The following is a 12,617-nucleotide window of genomic DNA, read 5'->3' on the forward strand; positions in this document are numbered from 1 at the left end:
CTTGAAAAAAATTCTACCCAAGAAAAGGCAGAAGGATCCATGCCAAATCTAGAAGGCATCTGTTCTATGCCCACTGAACTACCTTCCCCCACTGACAAATCAGTTAGGGGAGCTCCAAGGGCAGGTGAACTTTCCGACAAATCTTTACCCAGACCTGGAAAGAACCAGGCTTAGTGAAATCAGATGAAGGCAATTACTCCTGAGCTTCCCAGCAGGGCTGACACAAGTTAGAGGGAATGCCAGGTTGAGCTGCCCAAATATGAAAAGTAACATAGAGGGTAAGGCACTTAGGTTTCTTTGCTATAGGCACCATCACAGTCAGACAGTAAGCACTAACAGGTGACTGAAAAGTGTGCATCTAACTGTATTCGCGCTGCAAAAATTAGGTGTCCAAAATTTAATCATACAAGCCTGTGCGTCAATAAGTGCTCAAAGTCTGATCACCCTTAAGGCCGCACAGATTGTGTATATCGGGAATCACGTGCCTCAAATAGACGTCCCTATCAACTGGACGTCCACCCAGGCACCCAACTAAGTGTCCAACCAGGTGCCCAAAAAACTGAATGCAGAAGTGAGCGCCAAGCTGAACCCCCTCGCTCAAACCAACAGGCCTGAAAAGGGTAGCCTAATGCGCAGGACAACATGCAAAAGCACCACTGCGGCCTACCACGCAGCGAACAGAGATAAGCCTAGGAGCAGGCCCTAGCCAAAAAGGTTGCTCAACCCGCCAAGCTGCCCACGTCCTCTGAGCTCCCCTGAAGGCAGGAACAAATGTCGGATCAGCACACAGAGGAAGGAGGAATTCCTACCAAAAAACTCTTCCATTGTACATCTTTTTTGTTTTTTTGCTTTACCTGAGCTCAGCCCATCCTGGCTGAGTACAGAATCGATCTCCGGCTGCGGCGGGAGAGGGCATATACCATCACCACCGTGCTCGGCTTCCTGCACCCACTTGCCTTTCAGCTGTTTGTTTTATAGCTAAGTCCACGCTGGCTGAAAACCAGCTACCGGACCAAAGTACTCATCTGAGGGAAATTCCAATATACATCATCTCAGGAATTCTCAACTGAGGGAGGGACCATATGGTATCACCACAAGACAGCGGGGCAAATTAATGTTCTTTCTTTTCTCCTTCTAAAAACTTCAAGCAATCCCTAGTAGAGAGATGCATGTGCACCATTTGCCGGACATGGAGAATACTGGCAGGCTGATGTCAGTGCAGGTGTATATACACCGTGATGTCAGCATTGCTCCATCTCCATTTGCTGGTAGAAGTGTATAACCCACTGGTCTTTGGAATCACCTGTCTGTACGCTAAGAAAGCCACAGTTTTCCAACTCAATACCACAAAAGCAGCAGTCTCAAGTTGGCCACAGGATCACCAACCCCTCCTCCTCTGGGAGCTGCCAAAAGAGCTACTGCCAAGCCCACCTGTGTCACAGTGGCAGAACCTGCTGCCTCTACTGCGTAAGAAAGGAGGGACAAGATTTAGAATTAGAAAAAGAAAGGGTAAATGAGCGCATGAATAAGAACGACGTTAAAAGAAACTGTCTCCTGAATTTTTCTAACATACTATGCAGTCTGGCATAATAAGATAAATAGTACATGTCTGATATGTCACAATTTTAAAGTTTTTAACATCATGATTTAGGATTGCAAACTAATAAAAAATCTGTGGGAAAGTCCAGGAAGTAATTGGCATTTAAAGCTGTGATCCTAGAATCGCAAGCTTTGCACCCATTTCTAGAATTTTATTTTTTGAAAATGAATCGGGAGCATCAGACAACAAATATAACCAATAAAAGAAATTGCTGAAATATTCATTAAACAGCACTTGAACTATGTTGTGTGCCAGTAGAGGGGCACAAGTTCTCCACAGAACTATTGGTAATTGGGCAGACTAGAAATCTCAATAAATAAATAAAATAAATTATTTGCAAATTTTACACAAATTATCAAAATAGAAGATATTCACATTTAGGTTTGTAATAACAGCAAAATGTGGCTTAAAAGACATGCACAAGCCAGAAAGATGCTTGGCTGCATAGGGAGAAGAATGATCAGCAGAAAAATGGAGTTAATATTGCCCCTGTACCAATCTCTGGTCAGACTTCATTTGAAATGATGTGTACAGTTCTGGAGACTACACCTTCAAAAGGATATAAACCAGTTGGAGTTGGTCCAAAGAGTGGCTACTAAAATGGTCAGAGGTCTTCATTCTAAAGTATATGGGGACAGATTTTTCTAGAGGAAAGGTGAGATAGGGAAAATATGATAGACATTTAAATATCTCCAATGTTTCCATGTATAGGAGGTGAGTCTCTTTCAACTCAATGGAGGCTCTAGATCGAGGGGCCAAGGGATAATGGTGAAACGGGGTAAACTCAGGTATAATCTTAGGAAATATTTCTTTACAGAGAGGGTAGTGAATGTATGGAACAGCCTCCCAGTGGAGGTGGAGGAGACAAAAACATCATCAGAATTAAAAGCATGGGATAAATACAGGGGATCTCTGAAAGAGTGATAGAAATTATAAAGTTAAAGTAGTTGAATAGCAGGCAGACTAGATAGACCATAGGGTCTTTTTCTACGGTCACATTTCTATGTTTCACCCCACCTTAACAGTAACTTTAACAGAGGTCATGACAAGGTGAGTACAATCCTCTGTCCAGTTATTCACTACGTGTCCCCCAAGCTGCAGAACGGAATGATTTAAAGCAGTCTTCGCTGAAGCATCTAAACAAGAGGAGCAGACAATCAAAGGCTCATATTCCACCCTAGTAAGAGAGAAAAATACAAAGTTATACAGAAGAGCTCAATAAAACTGCTCTCACTGAAAACAACCAGTGTGGCATGTCATATTCTAACAGCTACTAAAACCCTGTGCTGTTCGCAGTTGTGATGGAAATGGTCTCGGAATACTGCACATTTATTTATTTACATGTTTTTCGGCACTTCAAAGCGGATTACATTCAGGTACTGTAGGTATTTCCCTATCCTCAGGGGGCTTACGATCTGTATTATCCCTGCTCACAGCACACTAGTACCTGTGGATTCCAAAACATTAAATAAAATGTAAAACAGGAAAATGTGTCAGCATTTCATGATGCCTCATTCCCTTGTTTGACAATACACTCTAAACCAATATGCAATGACATTACAATATGCTTTAACCTCTCTGAGATTTCAAATGGAGATTTCAGTTTCCCCTCTAAGAAGGAAAATGAAACGGGGATTCTAAGTATCATGAGCATTCAGGACACATGAACGTTTTCAGTTGGAGGTCAATGGAGGCTCCATCTTTGACAGAAATTTGAACGGAACAGAATGAATTGTTCAAAAGTTATTGGGGGTGTCAGATGGTATACAGACATGATGAATTGATAGGACCTACCTCCATGTAAGAAGAATGAAAGTTTACCCCATCCCGGGCCCCCATTGCTTTTTTTATCAAAGGCAATATTTAGCCCAGCCAGAGAAGAGAAATATTCTGGACTTTCCTCCCCCACACCCTCAAGGAAAAAGAAAGGTGCAGGAAGGATTATGAATCTGAAAATTTTTAATTATATGTGTATTTAAGTTTTGGGCAAAAGCAACCCAAAAAAATGCAAAAGGCACGCAAGTCAATTTACAGCTCAATTTTGAAATAAAATTTCTGGCAAAACATAAAACTAACTCCCTGCAATCTCAGGAAGGGAAGAATCTAAAGCAATAAAATACCCCAAAAGATTTATATTTAAGAAATGGGTTGGATCGTTTTTGACATTGTTTCCTTTACCCCAAAAGTTTTACCCCAGAAGATTTATATTTAAGAATTGGGTTGGATCGTTTTTGACATTGTTTCCTATGGAAACTGATGGCAAACAATGAGGTAAAGTCATTTTTTATTAATCTATCTATACAAGAATCAGTACAACTTGGGAGTCAGTTCAGTGATCCAGTGACTGTGCTGAAGATTGTTTCAACTGTCAGTCCAATCAAGACTGGGGTTGTTGCAGAGGCAGCATTAAAAGCTCCTTGCAGGTGAGTATCTCAACCATTGTATAAACAGCACCACTTTCAGGCTGGCTCAGGCATGCAGAAGGCAACAGCTGGAACATCAGGCTAGAATGTCATTACAGGGGCAACATTAACAGAGGCATCTGTAAACACAGCCTAAGATGTAATGATTGCACTGAACAGCAAGGTTAGAACAGAACAAAGGACTATCTAAAGAGTGATGGTACATGGGCCCCACCTTGGAGAACTGGTCAGGGTAGTTTAGGGATAATCTATCATGCTGTTGACATGACAAACTATGTAAATGATTAACATAAGAACGTAAAATATGCCATACTGAGTCAGACCAAGGGTCCATCAAGCTCAGTATCCTGTTACCAACAGTGGCCAATCCAAGTCACAAGTACCTGGCAAGTACCCAAACATTAGATAGATCACAAGCTACTATTGCTTATTAATTAGCATCATATCAGCTTTCTTTGCTTAATGAATTTAAAATTCATGTGGTCAGAACAGAATAGGATTTCTCTCTTTTTAAGTTAGGTAAAATATTCACAGCAGTTTCCTTACTTTAGTTAGAAATACGCTGAAATACATTAGAAATACGCTGTAATACGTTATATTTATTTCCTGCCTATCTTCCTTCCAGCTTGTTGCAAGCTTCCAAGTTCTCTTCCCCTGTTGATTGTAACTTGGACTTATTCCTACCTATTGTTATCTTCGTTCACTTGAATTGTTACTCCAGTTATACCCCTTGTTAAATGTAAACTGATCCGATATGGTTATTTACTATGAAGGTCGGTATATAAAACTGTTAAATAAATAAATAAATAAATAAATAAATGAAAAGATATCCGGTAGCTGACTTTGTCTTCCCATGTGATTAGATTTAAAAGATGAATCCAATTTTTCTTTGTATGTAAGATTTTATTTCTATAGGTTAACAAGATATCTGTTCTGCCAGATGTGGGTGTGTAAAGTGTTTTGTCAATAAATAAACTATTGATTGAAGTGTAAAGTAAAATATTTTGATCACCTCTAATATTGCTTCTGTTGTAAGACCGGTTGGCTTACTGTAAGCAGGAGTAGCCCTACCCTCAGGAATTCACTCCTCTTTGCAGCAGAAAACAAAACCTGAGTAGGAAAGTTGCTTTATTCTGATGAGAGTTAAAATGCTTCTATTTGTTATTTGAAGTATGAAGAACTACACAAAAATCATTCTAAAGAAGGGAGTAGAGCCTTTATTTGTTACCCTATCCAGCACCAATTTGTTTTGTTTAATTTCATCTTACAAAGCACTAATATAAACTATTCCTCAGACATCTTAATAGATTCATACAAGGCTTAAGGATCTTAAAAATGAATTGAAGGAGCTCTCCTTTTGGAAGAGTGGAAGGAGTGAGTTATGGTATAATAATGTGCAAGGGAAGAAAATAGACTAAGAATATAAGTTAATTAATTAAACGGATGCCAGAGGAAAAAAAAGAGAAAAGAAATCATAGACATATATTCAATGCTAAAGTATTTGTTAATTGAAAAATTATGTTATATCTTAATAACAGATATATCTCAAATTCAGAAATACAGGATTCCATGCCATGGTTTACTGATGGGTATAGCAGTAATTTGCAACATAATTCAACCATATATGCTGATTTAGATTATGTTTTCTCTCTTATACATTAACATCTTAAGAAATAGAACAAAGGAGTTTTACATCTGCAGATGGAGAGCAGCTCTCACACCACAACTTGTGGTAGTGCCTCCTAGAGGCATAACAATAGAGACAAGAAAGTAGCTTCATGACCACTATTTGCTAAATTAAGGAATATCAGAATGTTTAGTTTCAATGAAGCTGTAATTTCACTTTAACCATTACCTTCATTTTGTTGTATGCCAGATTTATATTTTTCCAGGTTGACAACATAAATTCTTCTCTGCCATGTGAGATGTAACGCTTGAAGATTACATTTTTTCCCAGTTTGATTTTTTTCCATTTTTAAATAGATCTATTTTAATTCTTACTTTTGTTTTATTTTGGAACTATCCAAACACTTTTTGGTCTAATTTGTTAGCTCAAATATGTGTTAATTGTTGTTTGTCTTTACTTGAGTGTCTTTATTTGAGTGTCAAGACACCTGAAGAATGCAATGAATGAATTTATGTGCTGGAAATATATGTTTCTATGTAATGTCTGAGCACCTAAGATGTTTGTGGTTCTGACTATTGCATGTTACCTTATAGTAAAGTGGGAACATTATTCAGATTAGTAATAGTATATGTAGAGGGATTATTAGATGCAGGGAGTTATGGCCATGATGGAATTTTCTCATTGATTATTAATTTGATTTGTTTTGCTCTTATATTAGGCTTTAATCCTAACATATACATCTAACTTACTAAAGAGTTAAGAGGCTATGCTCCGATGTCAGAAATACACCATACTGGGAGAACTGTATACGCCATGTGTCATTGATTTCAGAAATCATCCCATCCTTTGCCACAGAAGTCATCTTGCACCCTTCATTATATGAACTGAAGTGCTCACACTTTAAACCTGATCTTTTCTTTATGCTTTTTTTTTTCTATGGGGGCGGGGGGCCTTACCTAGATGTGGTTTCCTTTGTTTTATGAAACAATGTACCTTTATATGACATGAAATAACCGATTGCCATAACACAAACATTTCTATGATATACCTAGACAATATCTAGTTATGTACCTATTTGCAGATGCCATTATTTAGATTTTCAACTTAATGATACAATCTGAATTAATGCAGGTTTTATTAGTCCCTACAGTCCAAGCATTTTGTAGCATTTTCCAGTTCTATAACTTCTAATACGTATATGCATTTACTTGCTGAGTCAGCTAGATGATTATTTTATATGTTCTCCTTTATTTTTATCTATGAAAGCTAGTCTGATCACACTAACCAATCACCCTGTTCCACTGCTTGCCACTTTACAGTGTGATATGTGTTAGTATGAATCAAATATTCCCTTGAGTTTTTGATTCTTTGCCCACCTGTTCTTTTCTCTGGATCTTCCCTTCCCTGTTGTGAACTTTGTCTCAGCAGTGATTCAAGGTTCAAGAGAGATGTACAATTTTGCTTGCTAGACTGCATGCCAGCATATGTCAAATATGTGCTGTTCTGTTTGCTGTAAGAAACGCAGCTAATTGCAACTACTGAATGCCTTCTGTTTCTCTTGCTTGCCCTACTGCTGCCTCTGCACAATTATTTTCCCTTATTTCTTCTTCTGCAGCCTGCATTTATGGTACTCACATTGCTGGTCTTCCATATTCTATTCCCTCCTGCTCCTAACTTACCCAATATACTGAATTTGGTTATTCCCCTTCTACTATGAGTACACTTTATATCTTTTTGAACATTTCTTCCTGTAACACTACCAATGAGGCTATTTACCTAGAGTTTGTTTACAACATCTCACAGATGTTTTCTGGTAGTGTGACACTTCTGTTTACCCATATTTCCACTTCTGCCCATGACCAGAACATGTCTTATGCTTTTCAACACCTTTGTAACCTGTCCCACATTATGTATGCACAAGACAGTGTGCATCCTTCTGCTGACTCTTAGTTTGTCTCTTTATTTTCCTGGCTTCATTCACTCTCCTGGTCACATACATTGCTTATATCCCTGTTTGCTATTTTATCCTTAGTTATTGTTATCAATGCTTTCTTTCTCTTATCATATATTCACAATTCTTCCTCTTCTGTTTTATACCTTTCTACTGTCTCTGCCTCCCATTGTGAGACTGTACTCCTTGCAGAGACTTGCCCAGTATAAATAATATTATATGAGAAATATAACACTTTCCATACTGGTTTCTCTTTGTTTTTCCTATGTTTATACTTGTTACAACATTAGTATGTGATTACTTGACTCTGTAAGATAACATATATGGTCTTGCTATTATATGTTTTCTCTTCTTTAAAATGCCGCCATCCTTGCAGCTCAACTATAGAGCTAACGAACATCTAGTGAAAGTTAGTCACAATGTTATCATTTGTTAAAGAAAGAATACGTGTCTATCTATGAGTCTCATTTACTTCAGTAGGGATCTAGACGGATCACAATGCTCACCAAAGGTTAGTTGTTAGCCTACACAATTTAGCCCATTTGCCATAATCAATTCTTACGGTTCTGTCCTCCCCTCTGGTACTTGGGTGTGCCACTCTTGCCATTTGTAAGTGGCACAAGAGGGAAATGATATGTGTGCCTGAGCTTGAAACCAACATGGAGACGGCAACTGACCCAGAATCCTCTGCTATCTTAGCCTTTCTGGCTATGTGAACTTTAAATGCCCTATTGAGCCTGACCTGGAGGAATTCCAAGGACTCCTGGCCAGCAGTTTAAGCTGGTGACAATTTGTGATGCCTAATTATAGGGTCACAAAAGCAGAAGGCAACAGTTGGAACCTCAGGCTAGAATGTCATTACAGGGGCAACATTAACAGGGGCATCTGTAAACACAGCCTAAGATGTAATGATTGCCCTGAACAACAAGATATTAACAGAACAAAGGACATCTAAAGAGTGATGGTAAATGGGCCCCACCTTGGAGAACTGGTCAGGATAGTTTAGGAATAATCTATCATGCTGTTGACATGACAACCTATGTAAATGATTCTCTAGGTGGTCACACGCTTTCAGAATTTCTAACCTAGTACTGTATTGTATTTTACTTATAACAGAAGGATCAGTTCATGTATACAACGAGATGCTGGTCAGTTTGGCAGAGAAATGGCATCCAGCATCTCCCAAGATTACTTATATTGCTCAATAAAAAATTATACTTTCTATAAAATCTAAGTGTTCTTGTATCCCTGGGTAAGCGTCAAAGTGTGGTTTGGTGCTTAACAGTCTGTTTGGCAATGGCAATACCCAACCTACTCCTATCAAAAGAAATACAAAGTTTGGAGGACTGTATATGGGCTTCTGTCTGCTTCAGGTAGAAGGCTAAGGCTTGCTTGCAGTCCAAACTTTGCAGTACTCATTCACTTTGGTGCAAATAGAGCCTAGGAAAGAATATTAGCAGGACGATGGACTGGTTAAGATGGAAGTCTGTCACCACCTTAGGCAGAAACTTAGGGTGCATACGCAAGACCACCCTGTCATAAAATTAGTGTAAGGTGGAAAAGTCACTAAGACCTGGAGCTCGCCGACCCTGCACGCTGAGGTGACTGCCACTAAAAATCTGACATTCCAAGTTAGGTACTTCAGGTCACAGATGCACAGCAGCTCAAAAGAAGCTTTCATCAGCTGAGCTAATACCACACTGAGGTCCCATGACACAGTGGGAGGCCTTAGGGGAAGTTTCAATTGAAGCAGGCCCTGCATGAATCATACAGCTATAGACTGTACAGAGATGGGCGGATCATCTACACCTTGGTGGTATGCACCAATTGCCACTTAGATGAACTATAATGGAGTTGGTCTTTAAGCCAGCTTCTGAAAGGTGTAGAAGGAAATCAAGCAGTTTTTGTGAGGGCAGGAGAATGGATCTAGAGCCTTCAGCTCACGCAACACGGAAAACCTCCTCCTCTTCAGTCCACAGGATTTTCTAGTGGAAAGCTTTCTAGAAGCCACAAGGACCTGAGACACATCCTCTGAAAGACCAAGTGGCTGCAAGATTAACCTCTCAACATTCAGGCTGTGAGTGACAGGGCCTGGAGGTTGGGATGCCACAGCCTGCCTTGATCTTCGTCATTAAGAGAATTGGAGGATATAAGTACAGAAGACCCTTGCCCCAGTGACAGGCAAAGGACAGAGGCACCTTACTGCTGCAAGGGGATGCAAACAGATCTACGTCCAGGCTCCCCCAGAGGTGGAATATCCAACTCGCTACCCCTGGTCCAGGTACCACTCGTGAGGTCTGAAGGCTCGATTCAGCCTGTCCTCTACGACATTTTCCATCATGGCCAGGTAAATGGCCCTGAGCACCATCACATGAGACAGGGCCCACGATCAGATCTGGACTGCTTCCTAACACATTAGATACGATCCCGTGCCTTCCTGCTTGTTGAGATACAAACTGGCAACCGGGTAGCCATATGGTATCAGAACAACTTTGTTCGATAGCTGATCTCTGAAAGCCCAAAGCGCGTACCTGATTGCACGAAGCTCCAGGAAGTTGATTTGACAAGAGTGTTCTTGAGCAAACCAGAGGCCCTTGGTGCTGAGCCCATCTACATGAGCTTCTCACCCGAGGGTGGACACATCTGTGGTTAGGACAATTTGGATAGGGAAACTTTGAAAAGAGATCCCCCACTCCAGATTTGAAAGTACCCACCACCAGGTCACTGAGTCCCGGAGAGACAGGGTGACTTGGATGCAATCCTGGAGGCTCTGAGTGGCCTGGCGCCACAGCAACATCATAGTCCTTTCGCTCTGCATATGTGTAAATGTGCCAAGGGAGTGAATGGACAGTTGCTGCCATATGGCCCATCCACCTCAACATGTGTCAGGCTCTGCTGGATCTCTGCCACAATGGTCATCAAGGTAACGGCCCTCTGGCAAGGCAGGAAGGCCTTAGCCTGAGCCATGTCTAGCAGGGCTCCTAGGAAGTGCAATTGAAGTGTCAGGCTGAGGTGGGACTTTGGATAGTTGAGTACAAACCCTAAAGATTCCAACACCCAGATGGTCAAGTATATGGACCTGGCGGCACCAGCCTGAGATGTGTTTTTAACCAGCCAATTGTCCAGATAGGGGAAAACATGCACTCCCAGCCTGCTGAGGTACCCTGCCACCACAGCCAGGCATTTTGTAAAGACCCATGGGGCTGATACTAGCCCAAACTGCAACATCCAGTACTGGAGGTGCTGTTTTCCCCACCACAAATCGGAGATACTTCCTGTGAACGGGGAAGATCTTGATGGGAGTGCATGTATTATTTAGATCGAGGGAGCATAGCCAGTCCTCTTTTTGTAAAAGGGATATCACAAGGTGCCCAGGGAAACCATCTTGAACTTTTCTTTTTTTAGAAACTTATTCAAGGTCTAAAAGGTCTAGGATGGGACAGAGTCCTCCTGCTCTCTTTGGAATCAGGAAGTATCTGGAGTAGAATTCCCACTCTCTTTGCCCTGGTAGTATGGGCTTGACCGCCCTGGCCATTAAGAGGGAGAGCTCCACTAGTAGTACCTCCTGATGTGCTACCGGCCCCCAAAACAGGTACAGAGGGCAATTTGGCAGGACACCTAATAGATTCAATTGGTACCCTTGATGGACGATGGAAAGAACCCACTGGTCAGAGGTTATACTGGAGGGTCCAATGTCCCGGGTATGGGTGACTGGACTATACTCCCTATGACCCAATCAAAACCCCATCACTGGAGTTGACTGATGAGCCGGCTGGGGCTTGGGGGCACTCTGCTGCCTGGGTCGGCCACGGGAGCCCTGATGGTGTGGATATGAGCAAGGGGCAGAGGATAGTACTTCCTTTGGCGAAAGAAAGACTTCCTTATCTCTTGTCTCGCCAGCCTTCTAGAAGAAAACTGGTTCAGAGTGCTGGCGGAGAGCTGTTGGCCCCGTGGCCAACAGCCCCGAAGTAGGGCCCCAGCATCCCTCACCCTGTCTCCGAAAAGATTTTCATCGGTACATGGCACATCAGCGAATCATTCCTGTACCTCTGATCGAAGATCCAAGGCCCACAGCCATGCCATTCTACGGGCCTTGATTCCCGCTGTAGAGACTCTCGATGTTGTCTTGAAAAGTTCGTAGGTTGCTTGGATCTCGTGTTTTCCGCACTTCAGATTCTTATGTACCAGCTACATGAGGGTGTGCTGCTGCTGTTGAGGCAACTGCTCGGCCACCTCCTGCACCTGCTTCCAGATGTCCCACAAGTACAGTCTCATGTTGAGCTGGTAGGCAGCAATGCGGGCAATGAAGATGCCACCTTGAAATACCATCCTCCCAAGAGTGGCCATCGCTCTATGGTCCTTCCCCGGAAGCGCCAAGGAATGAGTCTGAGAGAGCACTTGGCCTTCCTGAGGGCGGATTCGTCTACCACTGACTGGTGGAGCAGCTGATGCTTATCGAATCTGACAGCCTTCTGGATGAGGTAGAACCCATCCGCCGCCTTATTAAATGGGAGGCACCGTGAGGGGTTGTTCGCATATCCTCAGCAGCAGCTCCTTAAGGATCTCATGCACCAGGACCACCACGATCTCCTTAGGAGGCTCCACGAACTGGAGGATTTCAAGCATTTTGTGCCTGGCATCCTCCTCCGTTAAAAACTCAAATAGGACGGCTTCCACCATCATCTTCACATATCCTGTAAAGGTCAAGTCCTAGGCAGAGATTTCCTTCGCTCCTCTAGAGGAGAAGGGTCTGATGGGAGACCCTCGGAGGAGGACTCCAAAACATCATCCCCCAAGGGTCATAGTGTTCCTCATCCAGAGGTGCAGGCACTGGTAAAACTGGATGGGGGGTGGCAGGCCTCTGTATCTCTGCTGGACTTGATGGAGCTTCCTCCTCGGAGGAACTGGCAATAACTGTCATATCAGTTGGAGGAGGCCTCGGTGCCCCACTGGGCACTGATGCTATTCCAGGAACCGATGCCAACTGGGTAAGTAATGCACAGATGAGCTTCTCCA

The 12,617-nt window shown here is 42.1% G+C and overlaps 1 protein-coding gene across 1 annotated transcript in view; it reads right to left on the reverse strand.

The window, feature by feature from the left end:
• NBN (nibrin) overlaps positions 1-12,617 on the reverse strand; it is a 298,561-nt gene that overhangs the window by 260,325 nt on the left and 25,619 nt on the right. The window contains exon 4 of the mRNA XM_029591629.1: positions 2,618-2,777. Within this exon, the coding sequence (XP_029447489.1) occupies positions 2,618-2,777 (160 nt within the window). The remainder of the gene's footprint in view (positions 1-2,617; positions 2,778-12,617) is intronic.

Source organism: Rhinatrema bivittatum, chromosome 2 (genome assembly GCF_901001135.1).
Source record: "Rhinatrema bivittatum chromosome 2, aRhiBiv1.1, whole genome shotgun sequence".
NCBI lineage: Eukaryota > Metazoa > Chordata > Amphibia > Gymnophiona > Rhinatrematidae > Rhinatrema > Rhinatrema bivittatum.